The sequence below is a fragment of the Lycium barbarum genome, chromosome 12 (assembly GCF_019175385.1).
Source record: "Lycium barbarum isolate Lr01 chromosome 12, ASM1917538v2, whole genome shotgun sequence".
Lineage (NCBI taxonomy): Eukaryota > Viridiplantae > Streptophyta > Magnoliopsida > Solanales > Solanaceae > Lycium > Lycium barbarum.
This window is the reverse complement of record NC_083348.1, coordinates 10,750,132-10,766,911: the sequence shown is the minus strand read 5'-3', so window position 1 is coordinate 10,766,911 and position 16,780 is coordinate 10,750,132. Positions and strand designations below refer to the sequence as shown.

Genomic DNA, 16,780 nt, shown 5'->3' with positions numbered 1-16,780 from the left:
TGTGTGCCTGATGTTGCAGGACTGCGGCGACAGATTATGGGAGAGTCACATTATGCTCGGTATTCTGTTCATCCTGGATCCATAAAAATGTACCACGACCTCAGATGCTTATATTGGTGGGATGGTATGAAGAGAGATATCGCAGAGTTTGTTGCTCAGTGTCCGAATTGCCAGCAAGTTAAGATCGAGCATCAAAAGCCCGATGGGTTATTGCAGGAAATGGAAATCCCAGCTTGGAAATGGGAAATAATTAATATGGATTTCATTACAGGTTTACCGCGCACTCCACGTAGGTATGATTCTATTTGGGTTATTGTTGATAGACTGACGAAATCAGCCCATTTTCTTCCGGTCAGGACTACTTATTCGGCTGAGGATTATGCTAAATTGTATATTAAAGAGATAGTAAGGCTTCACGGAGTTCCTATATCTATTATCACCGACAGAAGTGCTCAGTTTACAGCAAATTTCTGGAGGTCATTTCAGGAGGGATTAGGGACTCAGGTGAGTCTTAGTACAACATTCCATCCTCAGTCCGACGGACAGGCCGAGCGTACTATTCAGACGCTGGAAGATATGCTATGGGCCTGTGTTATTGATTTTAGAGGTAGTTGGGAGGATCATTTGCCGCTTGTTGAATTTGCCTATAATAACAGTTATCATTCCAGTATCCAGATGGCACTGTATGAAGCCTTATATGGTAGAAAGTGCAGATCTCCGATCGGTTGGTTCGATGTGGGTGAAACAAATTTGATCGGACCTGATATGATCCAGCAAGCAGTCGATAAGGTAAAACTCATTCGGGAACGGTTATTAGCAGCTCAGAGTCGACAGAAATCATATGCAAATAAACGACGTCGACCGTTAGAGTTCCAGGTTGGTGACTGGGTATTTCTGAAAGTGTCACCTATGAAAGATGTGATGAGATTCGGCAGAAAAGGAAAGCTCAGTCCGCGGTATATTGGGCCTTATCGGATTATTCGAAAGATAGGCGAGGTTGCCTACGAGCTAGACTTACCGTCTGATCTGGAGACAGTACATCCGGTATTTCATGTGTCAATGCTCTGTAAATGTATTGGGGATCATTCCAGAGTATTCCCCATAGAGGATATTCAGGTAACGAAGGAATTGTCTTATGAAGAACAACCTATAACTATTCTGGATCGTCAGGTGAGGAGACTACGCACCAAAGATGTACCCTCTGTTAAGGTCTTGTGGCGAAATAATAATAGAGAAGAAATGACCTGGGAAGCGGAGGACGAGATGAAGAAGAAGTACCCTCACCTGTTTCCTGTGCCTTCAGGTAATCTAAATTCCGTGTTTGGTTATGTTGATTAATGAATGATTTATATGTGCCGCCCATATAAAGAACTTCCCCCAAAATGTTTATAAGATCTATAAGGCTAATTTAACATTCGAGGACGAATGTTCTAAAGGGGGGGAGGGGGAGAATGTTATATCCCGCATTTTCGCATATTCGGAAAAAAATCTGAAATAATTTTGACTTGTAAGAAATAAGGCCATAATTTGATTTCTATTTAATATATGTGTGTTGTCCATGAAATGTTGATGTGGAAATATCGAGGAAGGCTAAGGGCAAAATTGAAATTTTGGAAATTAGTTTTATGAACTACAAATTATTTAATCAAGCAATTGGGCTAGGAAAAAAAATCACAAAATTTGAGGCCCATCTTAAGGGGGTGGCCGGCCAAGGCCAACCCACCAAGGCCCAAACCCATGGTCAAATAAGACCAATTAAATAAATAGAAGGGACTTTGTTTAGTCATCATTTTAGAAACTTCAAGAAGATGAAAGATTGAGAGCACCACAAGAAAGGGCATTCGGCTACAAGAGAGAAAAAAAAATATTTTGGAGCTCAAATCTTTAGTCCAAAAATTCATCCCTTGTTGAATTAATACTAAGCTCAAGGTCCTCTTCAATGTGATACAAATTTGGAAGCAAAAGAGTACTTTTTTTACAAAGTGAAGAATTTGGAAAAGGTAAGATTCTACTCTTTTTAGCTTGGGAGAATTTTATATATATGTTGTAGTATGTGGGAATGCATGTAGAGTATGAAAATCTTGTGTTATGGGTATGTGGGTGTGTGGCCGAAAATGGGTGGATGGAGATAAATGATTAAAATTTATTTATTATGTTAATTGTGTTGTAATGGCTTTTTTTTTTTATGCAAATGGAAGAATTCTAGTTAAGTTGGCATGAAAATTGTTGTTAAGTTGTTATGGGAAATTTTGTGATTTTATTGTAAATTTATGTAATTATGGAAATGGAGTGTTAAGGTGTAAATTGTGGTTGTTGTTGATGAAATGGGAAGATGAAAAAAATGTGTTGTGAATGTTGTGTCAAAGGTTGGAGATTTCGGATGAATTCTAGTCTTGGTGGATTTTTGTATACTTTGTAAAATGGTATGAAATGCGTTGGAAATGCTTTTGAATGATCTTGAATTGGTAATGAATGTGTATGTGTCGATATTGGCTTGAAAAATTCGTAGTTGAATTGAATGTCGATGAATTATGTTGAAAGGAAGGTTACTAGTGTTGAAATGCATTTTAAATGGTTTTTGATGTTATTGGTTTGGTTGTTGGTATTGTTGGTATGGTTGTTGATGAATTTGGCCGAGTTTAATTCTCGGGGATGTTGAATTTACAGGGGAGGTGCTGCCGAAATTTCGGTAGACAAATACTAATTAGAATTAAAAATTCTAAGTACTAGTAGCTAATTTTTGGAAATTGATAATATTATTGTAGATATTGGAGAGCCCGAGACTTGAGTCGGGATTTGTTTGGCAAGTGATCGAGATTTGGTAGTGAGCGATCGAGGTATGTAAGGCTTAGCGTTCTTCCTTTTGGCATGACCCTTATGAAATAAACGAATAATATATTTATGTATGTTCCAAAGAAAATTCTACTCTTAGAGCCACTAGGATGGCCTATGTCTTTGATTTCCATGAACTATTTCATATGACTTGTCACATACTTATGATGTTTGAAATTTTAGTCGGTACGCTTCCGGATATGGTTGGGAAATTATTTGATATGGCCTAAGTTTGGATATGTATATTCTAGAGATGTGCATATGATTTTAAGGCTCCATTTGTAGTACTCTATAAGCTTATTTGAAAGCTTCTTAAAAATAAATAATACTAAATTTTCAAGAAAATGACCTATGAAGTGATTTCGAAAGTTTGGAAATTTAAAAGCTCGCAACTTTTGTATAATGATTCCGATGGACTCTATACTTACTTTGAGCCTTCTGCTATCAGTGTATATATTTATTCGTCGAGTCTCGGAATTTATTTACATGTATGCATATGGTTTCCGCACTACTCTGCTCGTGCCTATTACTATGATATCGTTCGCCGGATCCCGGGCCGGTTTTGTGATCGTGCGCACTATGTGATATTCGGCAGTATGATGTGTTACGGTTCCCGAGACCTCGCCATAGGGCCGGGTACCGCTTATATACGGCGTTATGATGTGATATGGCATACGATGTGTTCGGATGATATGATGTGTTCTGATGATATGATATGTTCTGACGATATGATATGTTCGGAGATTGTACAGAGATTTGAAACTTTCTGGAGTATGATGTGTTGTGGCGCCAGCGTCGGAGTGGCGGCCACGTTCCTGAGCCTTATGCATGATTTTTATTTGCATGATATATATATATATATACATATACTTTCTGTACAGATTTTGATATACCCATTCTGTACCCATGTTTTGTACTCCTCACTTCGGTTATGATTCAGATTTCTGTATTTCATGCTTTGCATACTCAGTACATATTTCGTACTGACCCCTTTTCCTCGGGGGCTGCGTTTCATGCCCGCAGGTACGGACGTTCGTTTTGGTGATCCTCCAGTATAGGATACATATTCTGCCACTTGGACCACTCCTTTTGATTCAGAGCTCATATTTTTGGTACATATCTTCTGTTATATATATTCTTTATATATTTGACTATTTGGGTACGGCGGGGCCCTGACCCGTCATATGTTCTGTTATGTTTTGTAGAGGCCTGTAGTCATATGTGTGGGTCATGGGTCATGTTTGTTCGTTTGTGATTATGATTTGCGTCTTAATGCGGCCCCGTTTACTATTATGGCCAAAACGACCCATTTGATATATATATATATATATATATATATATATATATATATATATATATATATATATATATATATATATATGTATGTATGTGCATATTTGGGCGATGTCTATTCCGCCAGTCTACTGGATTTGATATGATGTTTACGTACGGGCGATCGCTTAAGATGATAATTATTTTCAGTATTTGCTTACAGTAACGTACGTTCAGTTTGAATGGAATTTTGATATGTTGATCTGGTACGTAAGTCCGTTTGGGTGTCCAAATAGGGCACTAGTCGCGGCCCACGGGGCTGGGTCGTGACACATTTAATGTCAAGGAATAAGATACTGTGGATATGCACTCCATGATCCACATAACAAATGTGTGTGGGAAGCCCAGATCAATCAGCATTCTTTGAAGAAAATCCCAGTCCAAGGTGTCATAAGCTTTCCTCAAGTCCACTTTGAGCACACATCTAGGATTTGCTAAGTGGACTCTTTTTTTTATTCAAGAAAAATTGGCTAAGTGGACTCTTTTTTTGATCCGAAGGAAGTATTTGAGTAAAGAAGATTAGAAACAGGTAAAGATAGCTACACATTTGATTGTAAACATAGCTACGAATTGTACAAATTTTGGAACTGTTATCGGAGTGTAGAACTTCTAGAATTTGACTGTATTTTTGGGCAAACTAGATGTATTTGACTGTATGTATTGTTCGACTGATGTATATACATATGTATTTGATAGACTGTACTTTGGAACTGTGTATATGAATACATCCGAATACATGCGAAATAAGTAAAACCTAGCTACAAAGTGTAATTACAAAAACAATAGCTATGATTGGTTAGAAGCATAGAAACCATAGTTGTTTATGTAAGCTACTCTTTAAAGGTTGACTTGAAAAAAAAAATCATATAGCGCAAATTGTTGGGCAAGGGTCCAAGACCCCATAATACTGCCTAATTTTCATAAATAGCCCTTTTCCTGGTATAATTTATCCCTATTTTATAAAGGTTTACAATTATAACATATGTGCTTCACAACCAATTTCAGACAATTCCAAACAATCTTAGACAAAGTGGTCTAAAGTTTGATCATATATAGTTTTATAGGTAGTTCAGTTTCTTTTGCAACTTTAGACTAATATTAATTTATTTGTTTAAAATTTGGTCGAAAGCAAAATAAACGCGCTCAAGGGAAGAACACACAACAGTGAAATCTTCTTTCATTCCGCAATAGTCTGCAAAACAAACATAAAGTTTGGATGCCTCATATGATTCAACTAATATCAAGTTCATTGTTCTAATTGGATAGAGCTTTATGATTTGGTCTGTTGGTATTTTGCATCATTCTTGTAAAGTCCCTTTTAGTTAATTTGGAGATTTGAACTTAAAAGACGTGAAAAAAAAAGGTTACTCGATGCACAAAGTATCTTGCGTTAGCAGGGTTCCGGGAAGGGCTACACTCAAGAAGTGTGATGTAGACAATCTACCGTAATGCAAGCAAGCCTTAAAAAGCTTAAAAGACGTAAGTTAAGAAAATCCAAATTATGTGGGACTCACACGAGGGTAGTGAAGTGTTTGGGACTTGGTTGAAGTAGTAGAATGGCTACAAGAACCCAAAATAGAAAAGGTTCGAGATGTTGATAAGAATCAAGCCAAAAAGAAAGGTGTGGGTCTACTTCAAACGAGTACAATTCTCCATATAGAAAAGAATTGGTCATGGTTTTAGAACGGAAGTTGTAGTCCTTTAAATCTAGCTCCCAACGCCTAAATCATTTGTCATTTGGAGTTAGATTAGATAAGAGCATGAGTTAGATTTTTTTTTTTTTAGAAGAAAACACAAATAGAGATAGGTCAACTGATTAATAGGTTTGGAGAAAAAAATCTGAGGTGTACAAGCCAATATAGAAGGTGAGACAGAATCTGTTGGGATCAAAATAATCAGGCGCCATGCGGAAGCTAATAATTTGCAAACCTCAAACACGATAAATCAAACAACAAATAAAAACATACTAAAAGAGGCAAAATATTTTATTTATATGGTTTGATTAATTGATCTACATATGAAAACTAATATAAAAACATAAAAACTATAGGGAGAAAAATCTCCCCTAAACAAAATTATCTAAATGACTACATTGTGGATGCTACTGTGTTTTATGTGAGAGACGGATCTTCAATTTATAGAAGTCAGAAACTTTTTCTCCAAGGATTATTCAAATATGAAAGAGATCTTTTCCACCAAAAAAACATTTTCCATTAAGAAAACCTTTTTGAAATAAAATACAATTATGATAGAATCTAAATAAGGTAGAAAATTCCGGGCACACCCTAACAAAATCTAACAACCAAAAACCTGCAGAAGTTACTTCAAGAAAGAAAGGTGAAGGGAAGATCTTTGTGGCAGGTGTGTCCACTTTTTTCTATGCAAGCAACAAGTAGAAGATTAGGCCTCAACTAACTGTTTATAAAACAGTCTGAAATAGGAAGTCTCTCTCCTTCTTCTTGTCCCCTTCTATTGTTGTTCTCCAACTCTTTTCCATACACTTTGTGATTAATTCCCATGGCTGATAAAGTCTCCTTTTGTCTCTGGATGTTGATAAAGGAATAAAGTTTTTTGCATTGTCGTCTATATTGCTCAAACTTTCCAAAAATCATGTCGTATTCAAGTTCAATCCTTCAAAAACGAACTACTTTTGGAGGACTCGACACACATCTGCTGGCATCTATAAATCAAAGAGTTCAAAGCACGTAGATTGTCGCAATACTTCGCATTAATGTAGTTTTGTTCGCGTCTTTCAATTTTTCTATTGTTTCTTCTTTATAGCATGTTCTCTTTTTCTATATGGGATAGAGGGAGATAGTTCTCCATATCCTTGTCTCTATTCTAATGTTCAAATTTTTCCAAGAAAACTATGCAAAGATATGCTAAATTGCTATTATTAATTAGTTAAAAGTTTTTACATATTTTAAAGCTAAAAACATGTATTAACATCAATAAATGGAATATAAAGCCGGGGGTTTGGGGGGGGGGGGGGGGGGGGGAGGGGATAGAAACTACACACAGACGTTACTAACTAAAATCATAATCCAATAATATATCAACGAAATTCAAAACACGCAAAATACGTCTAGAAATTCGAAAACAGCAAGACTGTATAGAAACACAACTTATCTTAATACTACTAAAGTAATAAAATACATAAACCTTCAAATAACATTTTAAGCTAAGAGACTAAAATAACCAAATTTGACAGTCAAAGACAATCAAAAGTGCTCTGTACAATGATTATGTGACTAAAATCAGGCACCTCCATGTCAAACTTTCAAGCAAAATGGAGCTTTCACACCAGCTAGAGCAAGAACAGATGCTGGAATTCCCCACAAGGAGTCACCACATATTAGACCAGAAGCCACTGCAGGTCCAAAATCTTTTGCTAGCTGCTTGTTATACCTTTGCCAAAGGAACAGGAACAATGACCCTACACACATGTCAATGGCAAAGTACCCTCCAAGGTAAAATGGTATGGCCATGCACATTGGACTCGGAATGAATCGATAAATTCCAAACTTGGTCTCGAATTTCTTCAGCAGCTGAGTCATTAGGTTGATCAGAATAGCAGCGAGAAAGAACCAAATAGATAGCCTGAGGCAATGCTTGGGAAGACTTCCAAAACCTTCCACGCCAAGTAGTGCGATTCCACGGTACATGAGAGCATATGGTGCAGGGTATGCACCTTCTGGATCACCCAAACGATAGGCACTGTTGAAAATCCAGAAGACTAGAGGGGTTATAACACAACCCATGGCAGTTCCAATGAGTTGGCTAAAGAACATGGAACGCGGCGATGTAAGGGTTAAATAACCAGTCTTGAAATCTCCCATCAAGCCAGAAGCTGTGTCTAGTATGCTCATCATCAAACCACATGAAGCAAGACCAGCAATCACTCCACCATTCTCCAAACCAACCCAATAACTAAACGTAAGAATTGCAATTTTTCCGTAATTTGAGGCCAGGGACCAGTCAGTGAGGCCGGCTCCATAAGAATTGCAGAAGGCCAAAATTGGAGCGATTAAGTAGGCAACCAAAATGTGATACCATTTGAGTGAGTGGAAGATTATAGGTACAACAATGATAGATATGACTGCAATAGCAGCGTATCCACCAACGGCTGCCCAGTTGGGAATCTGGTCTTTCAAGAAGTACTTGTTTCGTATCTCATTGTCGTAGTCTTCTGAGGACCCTTCACCTGAATAATCTTCCTGTCCTGATTTCCTCTTTGCGAAACTTGAGATTGTGACCACCAACATGTAGACAAAATGGAATAGACCATCTCCAAGCATCATGGCAATTGCGATAAATACCTGTTTAGAACAAAAGAAATTGAATTAGTTTATGAACATATACATGAAGTAAGATCAGGATCAAAGTATTGACATAGTAAGTTTAACGTACCCTATATCCTTGGATACCATGAAGACTTGTTGCGGATAACTTGGCAGAGTACCAGTCGCCTTTCTTTTCTTCAATCATGGGCCACATGATAGCCCATGAAACTATGGCACCAATTAGCAATGATATGTTGACCATGTAGGGACAAAGCATACCAACTCCAACATATGTTGCGGAGAAGTCAAAATAGAACCTGTGAATTAATTAATCAAGCATTATACAGTTAAAGAGACAGATACAATTAATGGGTACTATTGCTCCAAAGGACTATCTCAATGCTTAATATTAATAGTGCTCCTACTTTTTAGCATAGGCTTGGGGTCCAAATGTAGGAATGCTACCAAATCCGCAGCCTTCTTCACGTGCAAATATCCACTGAATAGCTGCAAATATAAAGCTGCCGCCAAAGGTTTTGAACAAGGAGCCAACTTGTTTCCTGAATGTACATACATAAAATTCAGAGGTTGATTCAAAATTTAAATTGTACTTGATAGGTTCAACTTGTAAGCAACTACATATGAAATCTATGATTCACGACGGATTCAGTTGAACCCTTGAAATCCTTGGAACCAATCACTCATCACATAAGTAAATTTGGAATAATGTAATGGCTAGTGAAACAATAACTTACTTGGCCAGCTTTGCTCCTTTAGGAGTGTGGAAACAGTTGATAAGGTATGCAGTTGCAGTTCCACTTGGATATGTTAACTTGTACTTCATTATCATCATCTGGAAACATTAAAAGTGTTCAACCTAAAACTCTAATCTGAGGAAATTAAAGATTTTTACTGGATGTGTCATGAGTTGTATTTTACCTTTCTGAGTGCAACAATTGAGAAGAGACCAGCAAAGCTCACAACAAGAAGATAGGGAAGCATCCAACCAATAGCAAGCTTCTTAGTATTATTTGGAGTATTTCCTGCATCTGCCTGAGATGCTATGTATGGACTCATTCCCAACATATAACTTGCTGTCCCGCCTGAAATTGTCAAATAATATAATAGAAGATTGAACAAAACATATAAGATAATTAAAATTGGGGAAATTATATTAAACATACTGCTAAAAGCAATGCCAGAAGAAGCAACGACGCAGGTCTGGATGACGGTATTCTCTTGCCTAGTAAAAGGTTGCTTCAACTTGCCAAACTTCTCAATAACAGCAGTCCATAACCTAATCATAGTGAAGAGAAACAAGTTGACATTGCATTGTAAGTAACAACATGATAAAAAAGAGAAAAAAATCATAAAAATGTCCCTTACGACATTTAAGGGTAGGTTCAAAATAGTCCCTCAAGTATAATACTGACCTAATCGTAGCGAATAGAAACAAGTTAACATTGCATGTAAGTAACAACAGGAACAAAAAAAGAGAGACAAAAATGATCTCTTACGTTCGAGGGTACGTATGTAGGTTCAAAATAGTACTGACCTAATCGCGGCGAAGCCCAAGAGGCCAGCGGCCACGTTAAGAGAAGGGATAACACCAGTGGTGAGATTGAGTTTGCAAACAATGAAGTTGAAGACAACGCTGAGAATCAAACCAGTCACCATTGCCCTCAACGTTATTTGTTTCCCCCATGTTGGCACGTCTTCGTTCTCGAATGCTTTTTCTGTTGATGACGCCTGGTTTTCGCCTGCCCATTCTTGATCATCCTCTCCACTACTACTTTTCGTCATTATGTTCTTCTTCTTTCTTTGGGTTATTCTTCGAAAGAAGAAAGATCCCAACCCAAAGAAGAAGCCTAATATTATTAACAGGCAGACAAGAAATTAAAGAAAGAGAAACTGACCAAGGTTTGGTGGGTTTGTACGTGGGGGTGGCTGTTATGTTGATTTATATTAGTGGTAGAGGAGAGGAAGAGAGAATCCCGGAACAATTTGAAGTAGTTGTGTATTTTTCCTAGGATTCAGCTGATCCCACTCAATCTAAAACTATAATTACAATTTACTATACGGTTTCCTTTAATTTTCTTATTTTTATTAAATATTATTCCCTCTGTCCCTTTTAATGTGATAAATATTTTTCTTTTTAGTCTGTTTAAAAAAGAATGATATATTTCCTTATTTGACAACAATTTAACTTTAAATTTTACATTTACGCCTAACGAGATGATCTATAACCACACAAATATCTTTAGCTTATTTTAGATCATAAGATTCAAAAATCTTTTTTATTTCTGAAACTCCATGTCTAATCAAACTATATCACATAAATTCGGAGAGAGAGAGTAATTTAGATTTTCTATACTCCAACCTAATACTCTCTCTTTCCGTAGTTTGACATGGAATGGGAAAAAGAATAAAACTGTTTCTCGATTTTCAAGTTTTGTTTGTCTGACTATATAAAGATCGTGTTAATTTAGGGATAATAATCTTGTATTTATCTTATTAGTTACTAGTAATATTTTGAATTGTATACAAAATCACTATATATAGGATTAATAAATACATGTAAACGCATGCCAATGCTCTCAACTGATCGTTTCTAAATTTTTGTTCAATTTAATTAGCTCATTGAAGAAGTAATAGGAGTAATTATCAGTAAAAATTAATTTTTATACAGTATAGCCATAACATTGTTGTGATTAATAAACCACTTTAGTGTAAGTACTTGCTTAATAATTTGGCTGATATTCATATTATACATGAACTAGTATTCGTACTCGCGCGATGTGCGGATAAAATTAAAGAATATTAATCATATTAAAATGTGATTTATGAGATACTTTTCAGTTTTGGAGAGTTAATTTGATTAAAATTTGAAGCTAAATTAGAATAGATTAACTCAATATTTGAAAATTAATATTTTATTTGAAAACTAAATGAAAAATAAGCTATAACTTTTATCATATCAATTTAGTAAAAAAATATATCTCAAGATAATGATCAAAATTCATGCAGTTTGAATGCTGGGAAGCGAAACGTATACATAAATTGGTACAGAGGAAGTATAAACTGTTGTATCCAAATCAAGCATTCACCAAACTTACCAACTATCAACACTATGAATAATTCAAATCTGTCACGACCCAACCCCGTAGGCCGTGACTCGTGCCCAAATTGGACACTCATATTATATGTTAGCTATAGTCATTTACAATTAGCATGTCATGATCTCATTTGTATATAAAAGATAGGGAGTTATTTAAGTTTGTCAAGTTTTGTATGTCTTAGTCACCTATCTCCCGAGGAGTTGCACTTATCAAACAGCAACATTTATATATATTCCTAAGCAGGCCGACAAGGCTGCCACGATATACAAAATACCAAGTATACGCACATATGCAAGCCGACAAGGCTGCCATTACGAATGGGTACGCCCCAAACTTAAGTCAAAAACATAAAACGCATTAGCAACTGTAAACAGACCCACACCGATGTCCGCAAACCTCTAAGAGTAATAACAGTCTCATATGGCGGGACAGGGCCCCGCCGTACCCCATTTAAACACATATGAATACAACATAAGGGAGTTATACCACAACTAGGCTCCAGAACAAAGGAGCAGTCCAAAATAGCTGAACAAGTATCCTAAGCTGGCGGATCTCCGAAACGAGCGTCTGTACCTGCGGGCATGAACGCAGCCCCCCGAAGAAAGGGGGTCAGTACGGAATATGTACTGAGCATGTAAAGCTTGAAACACATTAATATACTTATATTGAGACACGGTATATAGGACACAATGCAACAACAGAATTTCATAAAACTTGCCTTTGAACATATTTCATCTGTATCATTCTCATATCATTGTAATTATAGAGTTTTGTAGTCAAAGCTGCATAACCATTCTGTATAAAACATATATAACGTGTCCCGGCCCTTTAATGAGGGACTCGGAAATTTAAAATCATAGCATCATAACATAAACATAGACGTGTCCCGGCCCTTTCCTGAGGGACTCGGTTATAAGGAATATGCCCTCCTAGCCACCATCATCTCCATATCATCATATCATCATATCATCACATCATCACATCATCACATCATCATATCATCATATCATCATATATATATATATATAACGTGTCCCGGCCCTCTAGTGAGGGGCTCGGTGATTAATATAATAAATGTGCGCACGAAAACGTACCCTGGCCCGGGACTCAGTGAAGGATATAGCGGTAAGCACGAGCAGAATAATAAGCAACCACATATATGCAATTCATCTTTTTAGACTCAAGGGATAAGCAACTAACCAGCTCTAAAGTGTCAAAATAATATTCATATTCAGTTCATTTTAAATCTCATAACAAACTATTACAAGAAACGTTTTAGATTTCATGTACATATGTCACTTTAATATGGTATAGCTTTTGGAAGTCAAGTACGTCTTTAGTTGTGCAATTCTTTAAGTGTAGGAACTTTCATGCATTGTTCATTAGTCACTCATATTGTAGGCACATGACAATAACATTAATGAAATATAGATTCATAAGCCATACATGAAACTAGAGAATAGAATTTACCCCAAGGTTCATATCGTTTCATTCTTACGTCTAGGACATGCCAAAAGAAAGAAAGAATAGGCTTTACATACCTTTTGCGTTTAGTTGTATTCTAACTTGTACTTGCTGCCCAACAACACTTATCCTATATCAAGATGTGAAGAACTACAATTAGTCTACAAGGGCATTCAATACGTATCGCGACATTCACAACTCCTTTCTAACAATTAAACGACGTTTCGTTCGCATTTAAACCAACTAGCGTTACAAGCTAACATTGCTAATCGTTCTTTCATATATTGATCAAAACTTGTTTAAGCATGACTTAGGGAACTTGGGCAGTCCCTACACCACCCAAAACAGTCTCATATACACGGCAAACCAACACACACATCGTTTCCATTCATACTTAGCAAATTTCCAGTTTTTAACTTGCAACAACACAACACTTTCAATGACTTTACTTTCATGAATCTTGGAACTGTTTTAGCATCATCTTCACTCTTACAACAGCCCACAATCAGTTCAGTTTTTAACTTGAATCATGGCATTTTACATTCACTACACGTTTGCAACAAAAGCCAACATTCAACACACACAATTTCACTTCTAATCCTTAAAACTGTCCACGGTTTTGGACTGCCCTTACCCCTCAACATAATTCATTTCTTGAACACCTTAATTCACATATTCAACATGCATACAATACACTACAATGTCCATAACAACAACAATCAAATTATAGCCCAAAACAGTCCATGAATTCGTCCAAAACAGTCCCCTACCCGGTTTCATCACAACTACTCCAACTTCATGATTTTCATTCGTTTATCCAACTACAATGCATTCAATTCATTTCCAATACATGTTCAACAAGATTAAGCATGACTTCATTAGAATCTTCAACACATGATTCATTTTAATTTCGAGCAAAAACAGTCCAATATCCAACATGCAACATCACAACCAAACTCCTACAATCTTTGTTCATTTACATATGTTGATACATATTCAATTCACTAACAATACATGCACAATGAAATCAGTCATGAACTCACCTCACACATGGCTCACTCTCTACTTCAACTACAACCACAATCCAACAACAACATGCATGAACTATACATTCAAATCATCATGCAACACAAGAAACAACAAACATTCTTACCTTTCAATCTTGTGCTTCACTTGGCCGAATCTTCAACCCTTTTGAAATGCTACACCTTCTTGTTTCTTTTCAACAACTACTACATGTTCTTATACACATGATGAGGAGTTGATTTGAGGGAGAAATTTATTTTTTTGGTCGAAATCTTGGAGCTCATTCTCGGCCAGCCATGGCCGAGAGCTTCTCTCTCTAGTTCTTGGTTTCTCTCAACTTTGTGAAGGTGAAATGATGTAGTGTAATGAGGTATGAATCAGATTTCTTGCTCACATATTCCCTACAAGACTTTGACATGTGTCCACTTAAATTTTGGGTCAAGATTCTCTGAACACTCCACCAAGATGCACGGCTAAACATGGTATTTAAAATGGACTGATTTTTGTCTTTCCAATCCCACTTATTAATCCAATTGTGGTTAGTTTAATCCCAATTTTCCATTACTAGTTTAATGCCACACTTGACATGTTTCTCTTCCACCTTTCACGTGCAACATTGCATTCCAAGGAATATGATTCATTATAATATGAACACATAATACTACTAATTTAATTTATTCATCCATGAGGTACTATCATAGTTGCCTCCACTCAGCCCAACTTGTATCGTCCATATCTCCTTATCCCGATATTATTTTGACGAGAGGTTTGTTGTGTTACAAACTAGACTCCATGAAATTCATTTTAGGCTTTTGAAATACCTTAAAACTCCTCATATACTGGGAGATACGCCTCCTACAATATAGGCTAAAACCGGGTCCGAGATTTTACTGAAGTTGTTCCGATTCTTTTCGTTTAACTTCTAATCCTCTTCCAACCTCATGTAACTTCTTATAAATACATATACACACTCATATATATTCATAACAATCTATATACGCTTCTCGAAGGGTCCGGAGAATCACAATAACCTTAACATGACTAGAGAGCTCACAAAGTTTCTACGAAACTCCAATCGCAAAAGTATATTCCTATCTTTTGTCTATCTTCTATATCATTACTAATAATCTCAAATACTTTAAAAGGCCACTCACATTACCTCGTATACATACTCATAACGCGATTTCAAATCCTTTAGGTTACCATGTCACCTCGGGATACTTAAGGCAACCATATATATAGCGGTATTCTTACTAACTCGATTAGCTTTCCTTGAACCTTCTTAACTTATTCTTTCTTGTTTTAATTCAAGTAGCACGGATTATTATGGAGTGTAACAAAATCATTAGCGACAAATAATTTTCTTGTTCTAAACATACGTTGTGAATTTAGCGGTCAACCTCCATTAGCTCTTATTTGAATTAGTGATGTCCTAGAGAAAACTTCTCATTAACATGCTTGATCTCCTACTCTACCAAAACCTGGTGTTGAAAGGATAAAAAAGAAAAAGATCAAGAAAGTCAATCATCTTTATATCATAATTATGCAAAACAACATAAAATCAAGAAACTACACATGTAACACATGTTATAAACACTGAAAATTTTAAGCAATGAAAAGCAAAAGCAAGGAGGATGTTTGGAGAGTTGGTTGATGACATAAATAGAATGACTTCAGAAATTTATCACCCTTTTTTGCTTAATAATTTGCACAAAAATAAATATACCATAATTATGTATCATTATTGACTGATATTCTATTATTTCATACCTTATTTATGTGCCCGCTTCATTTTTTGTAACTTCGAATCAAATCTTTCTTAATGAAGTTCTCCTTAAATCTCTCTTAATTTTATGATTTGATAATATGTAACTGATTACTTAATTATCTCCACAAATTTCAGGAAGATTTCCTGGACTCATATAAGACATCGGTTGTTTTTTCTAATTAGTAATTTTTTTAATTATTTATTTATTTAAATAAGATATAGCAGATTAGTAGGAGAGAATGCAAAATAATATATATATATATATATATATATATATATAAATAGAGAAAATCCGAAAAAGGAGATAATTTTTTAACCATTTTTCCACAGAAATATATGGCTAACTACTTCAAATTCAGAATTTGAATTAAACATTTTAGACTTTATATTACCTAAATTTTAGGGGGTATAATCAATTTTAATTTTTTATTGCATTATAAATTCATTACAAAGATAACCCAATCTATGGGGGAAAAAATTCTAATATTCCTTATATGATGATATTTGAATTGCACATGTTTTACCTTTTAATTCAAATTCAATTTTTTTATTTCAGTTCAAATATTTGTATTAGAATATTTTCTCTACATAGAAAAGGAAATTGATATTTATTTATAAAATTTTGTTCATCAGAGCCATAAAACTTGTCGATTTCATTCTGTTAGTACCCTAGCTTGAAAGAAAATCTTCTTCTTAAAAGGAAGTACCAAAAAAACTTTGATGTGTTCCATATTTTTACTTTTTGGAAGGATAATCATTTGATTAGTTTTAAAAAGGTAATTGTCTTTCAATTTAATTCAAATTCTATTATTTATTTATTTATTTATTTATTTTAAGTTTAAATTGTTTTATATATATATATATATATATATATATATATATATAGTATGAACTTGGTTTAAATTTCAAAGTAGCTTTATATATATTTTTCCTGCTAATTACGCTAATATTGATTC

At 35.5% G+C, this 16,780-nt stretch overlaps 1 protein-coding gene and 2 long non-coding RNA genes across 3 annotated transcripts; 1 reads left to right on the top strand and 2 right to left on the bottom strand.

Moving 5' to 3' along the window:
- The first annotated feature begins 1,816 nt into the window (after positions 1 to 1,816).
- LOC132625085 (uncharacterized) lies at positions 1,817 to 4,092 on the top strand. Its single transcript, XR_009576636.1, has 3 exons — positions 1,817 to 2,000; positions 2,766 to 2,837; positions 3,856 to 4,092. It is a non-coding gene; the product is annotated as an uncharacterized LOC132625085 (long non-coding RNA).
- Positions 4,093 to 7,188: 3,096 nt separating this feature from the next.
- On the bottom strand, positions 7,189 to 10,470 carry LOC132624840 (probable metal-nicotianamine transporter YSL7). Its single transcript, XM_060339566.1, has 7 exons — positions 10,003 to 10,470; positions 9,632 to 9,744; positions 9,387 to 9,550; positions 9,203 to 9,300; positions 8,873 to 9,007; positions 8,575 to 8,764; positions 7,189 to 8,483 (listed from the first exon to the last, which is right to left on the bottom strand). Exons 1-7 carry the CDS (start codon positions 10,248 to 10,250, stop codon positions 7,437 to 7,439), a joined length of 1,995 nt encoding a protein of 664 aa, XP_060195549.1. The 5' UTR covers positions 10,251 to 10,470; the 3' UTR covers positions 7,189 to 7,436.
- Positions 10,471 to 11,794: 1,324 nt separating this feature from the next.
- LOC132625033 (uncharacterized) lies at positions 11,795 to 14,388 on the bottom strand. Its single transcript, XR_009576622.1, has 3 exons — positions 14,184 to 14,388; positions 13,108 to 13,160; positions 11,795 to 12,139 (listed from the first exon to the last, which is right to left on the bottom strand). It is a non-coding gene; the product is annotated as an uncharacterized LOC132625033 (long non-coding RNA).
- Between the last annotated feature and the right edge of the window lie 2,392 nt (positions 14,389 to 16,780).

Bases quoted from the DNA above. Each gene is read 5' to 3' on its own strand.
- LOC132624840 (XM_060339566.1), bottom strand. From the start codon at position 10,250: ATGACGAAAAGTAGTAGTGGAGAGGATGATCAAGAATGGGCAGGCGAA. The intron at 9,745-10,002 runs GTCAGTACTATT...CACTATGATTAG, and splicing joins TTGGGCTTCGCCGCGATTAG to GTTATGGACTGCTGTTATTG. The intron at 9,008-9,202 runs GTAAGTTATTGT...ATGTACATTCAG, and splicing joins AAAGGAGCAAAGCTGGCCAA to GAAACAAGTTGGCTCCTTGT.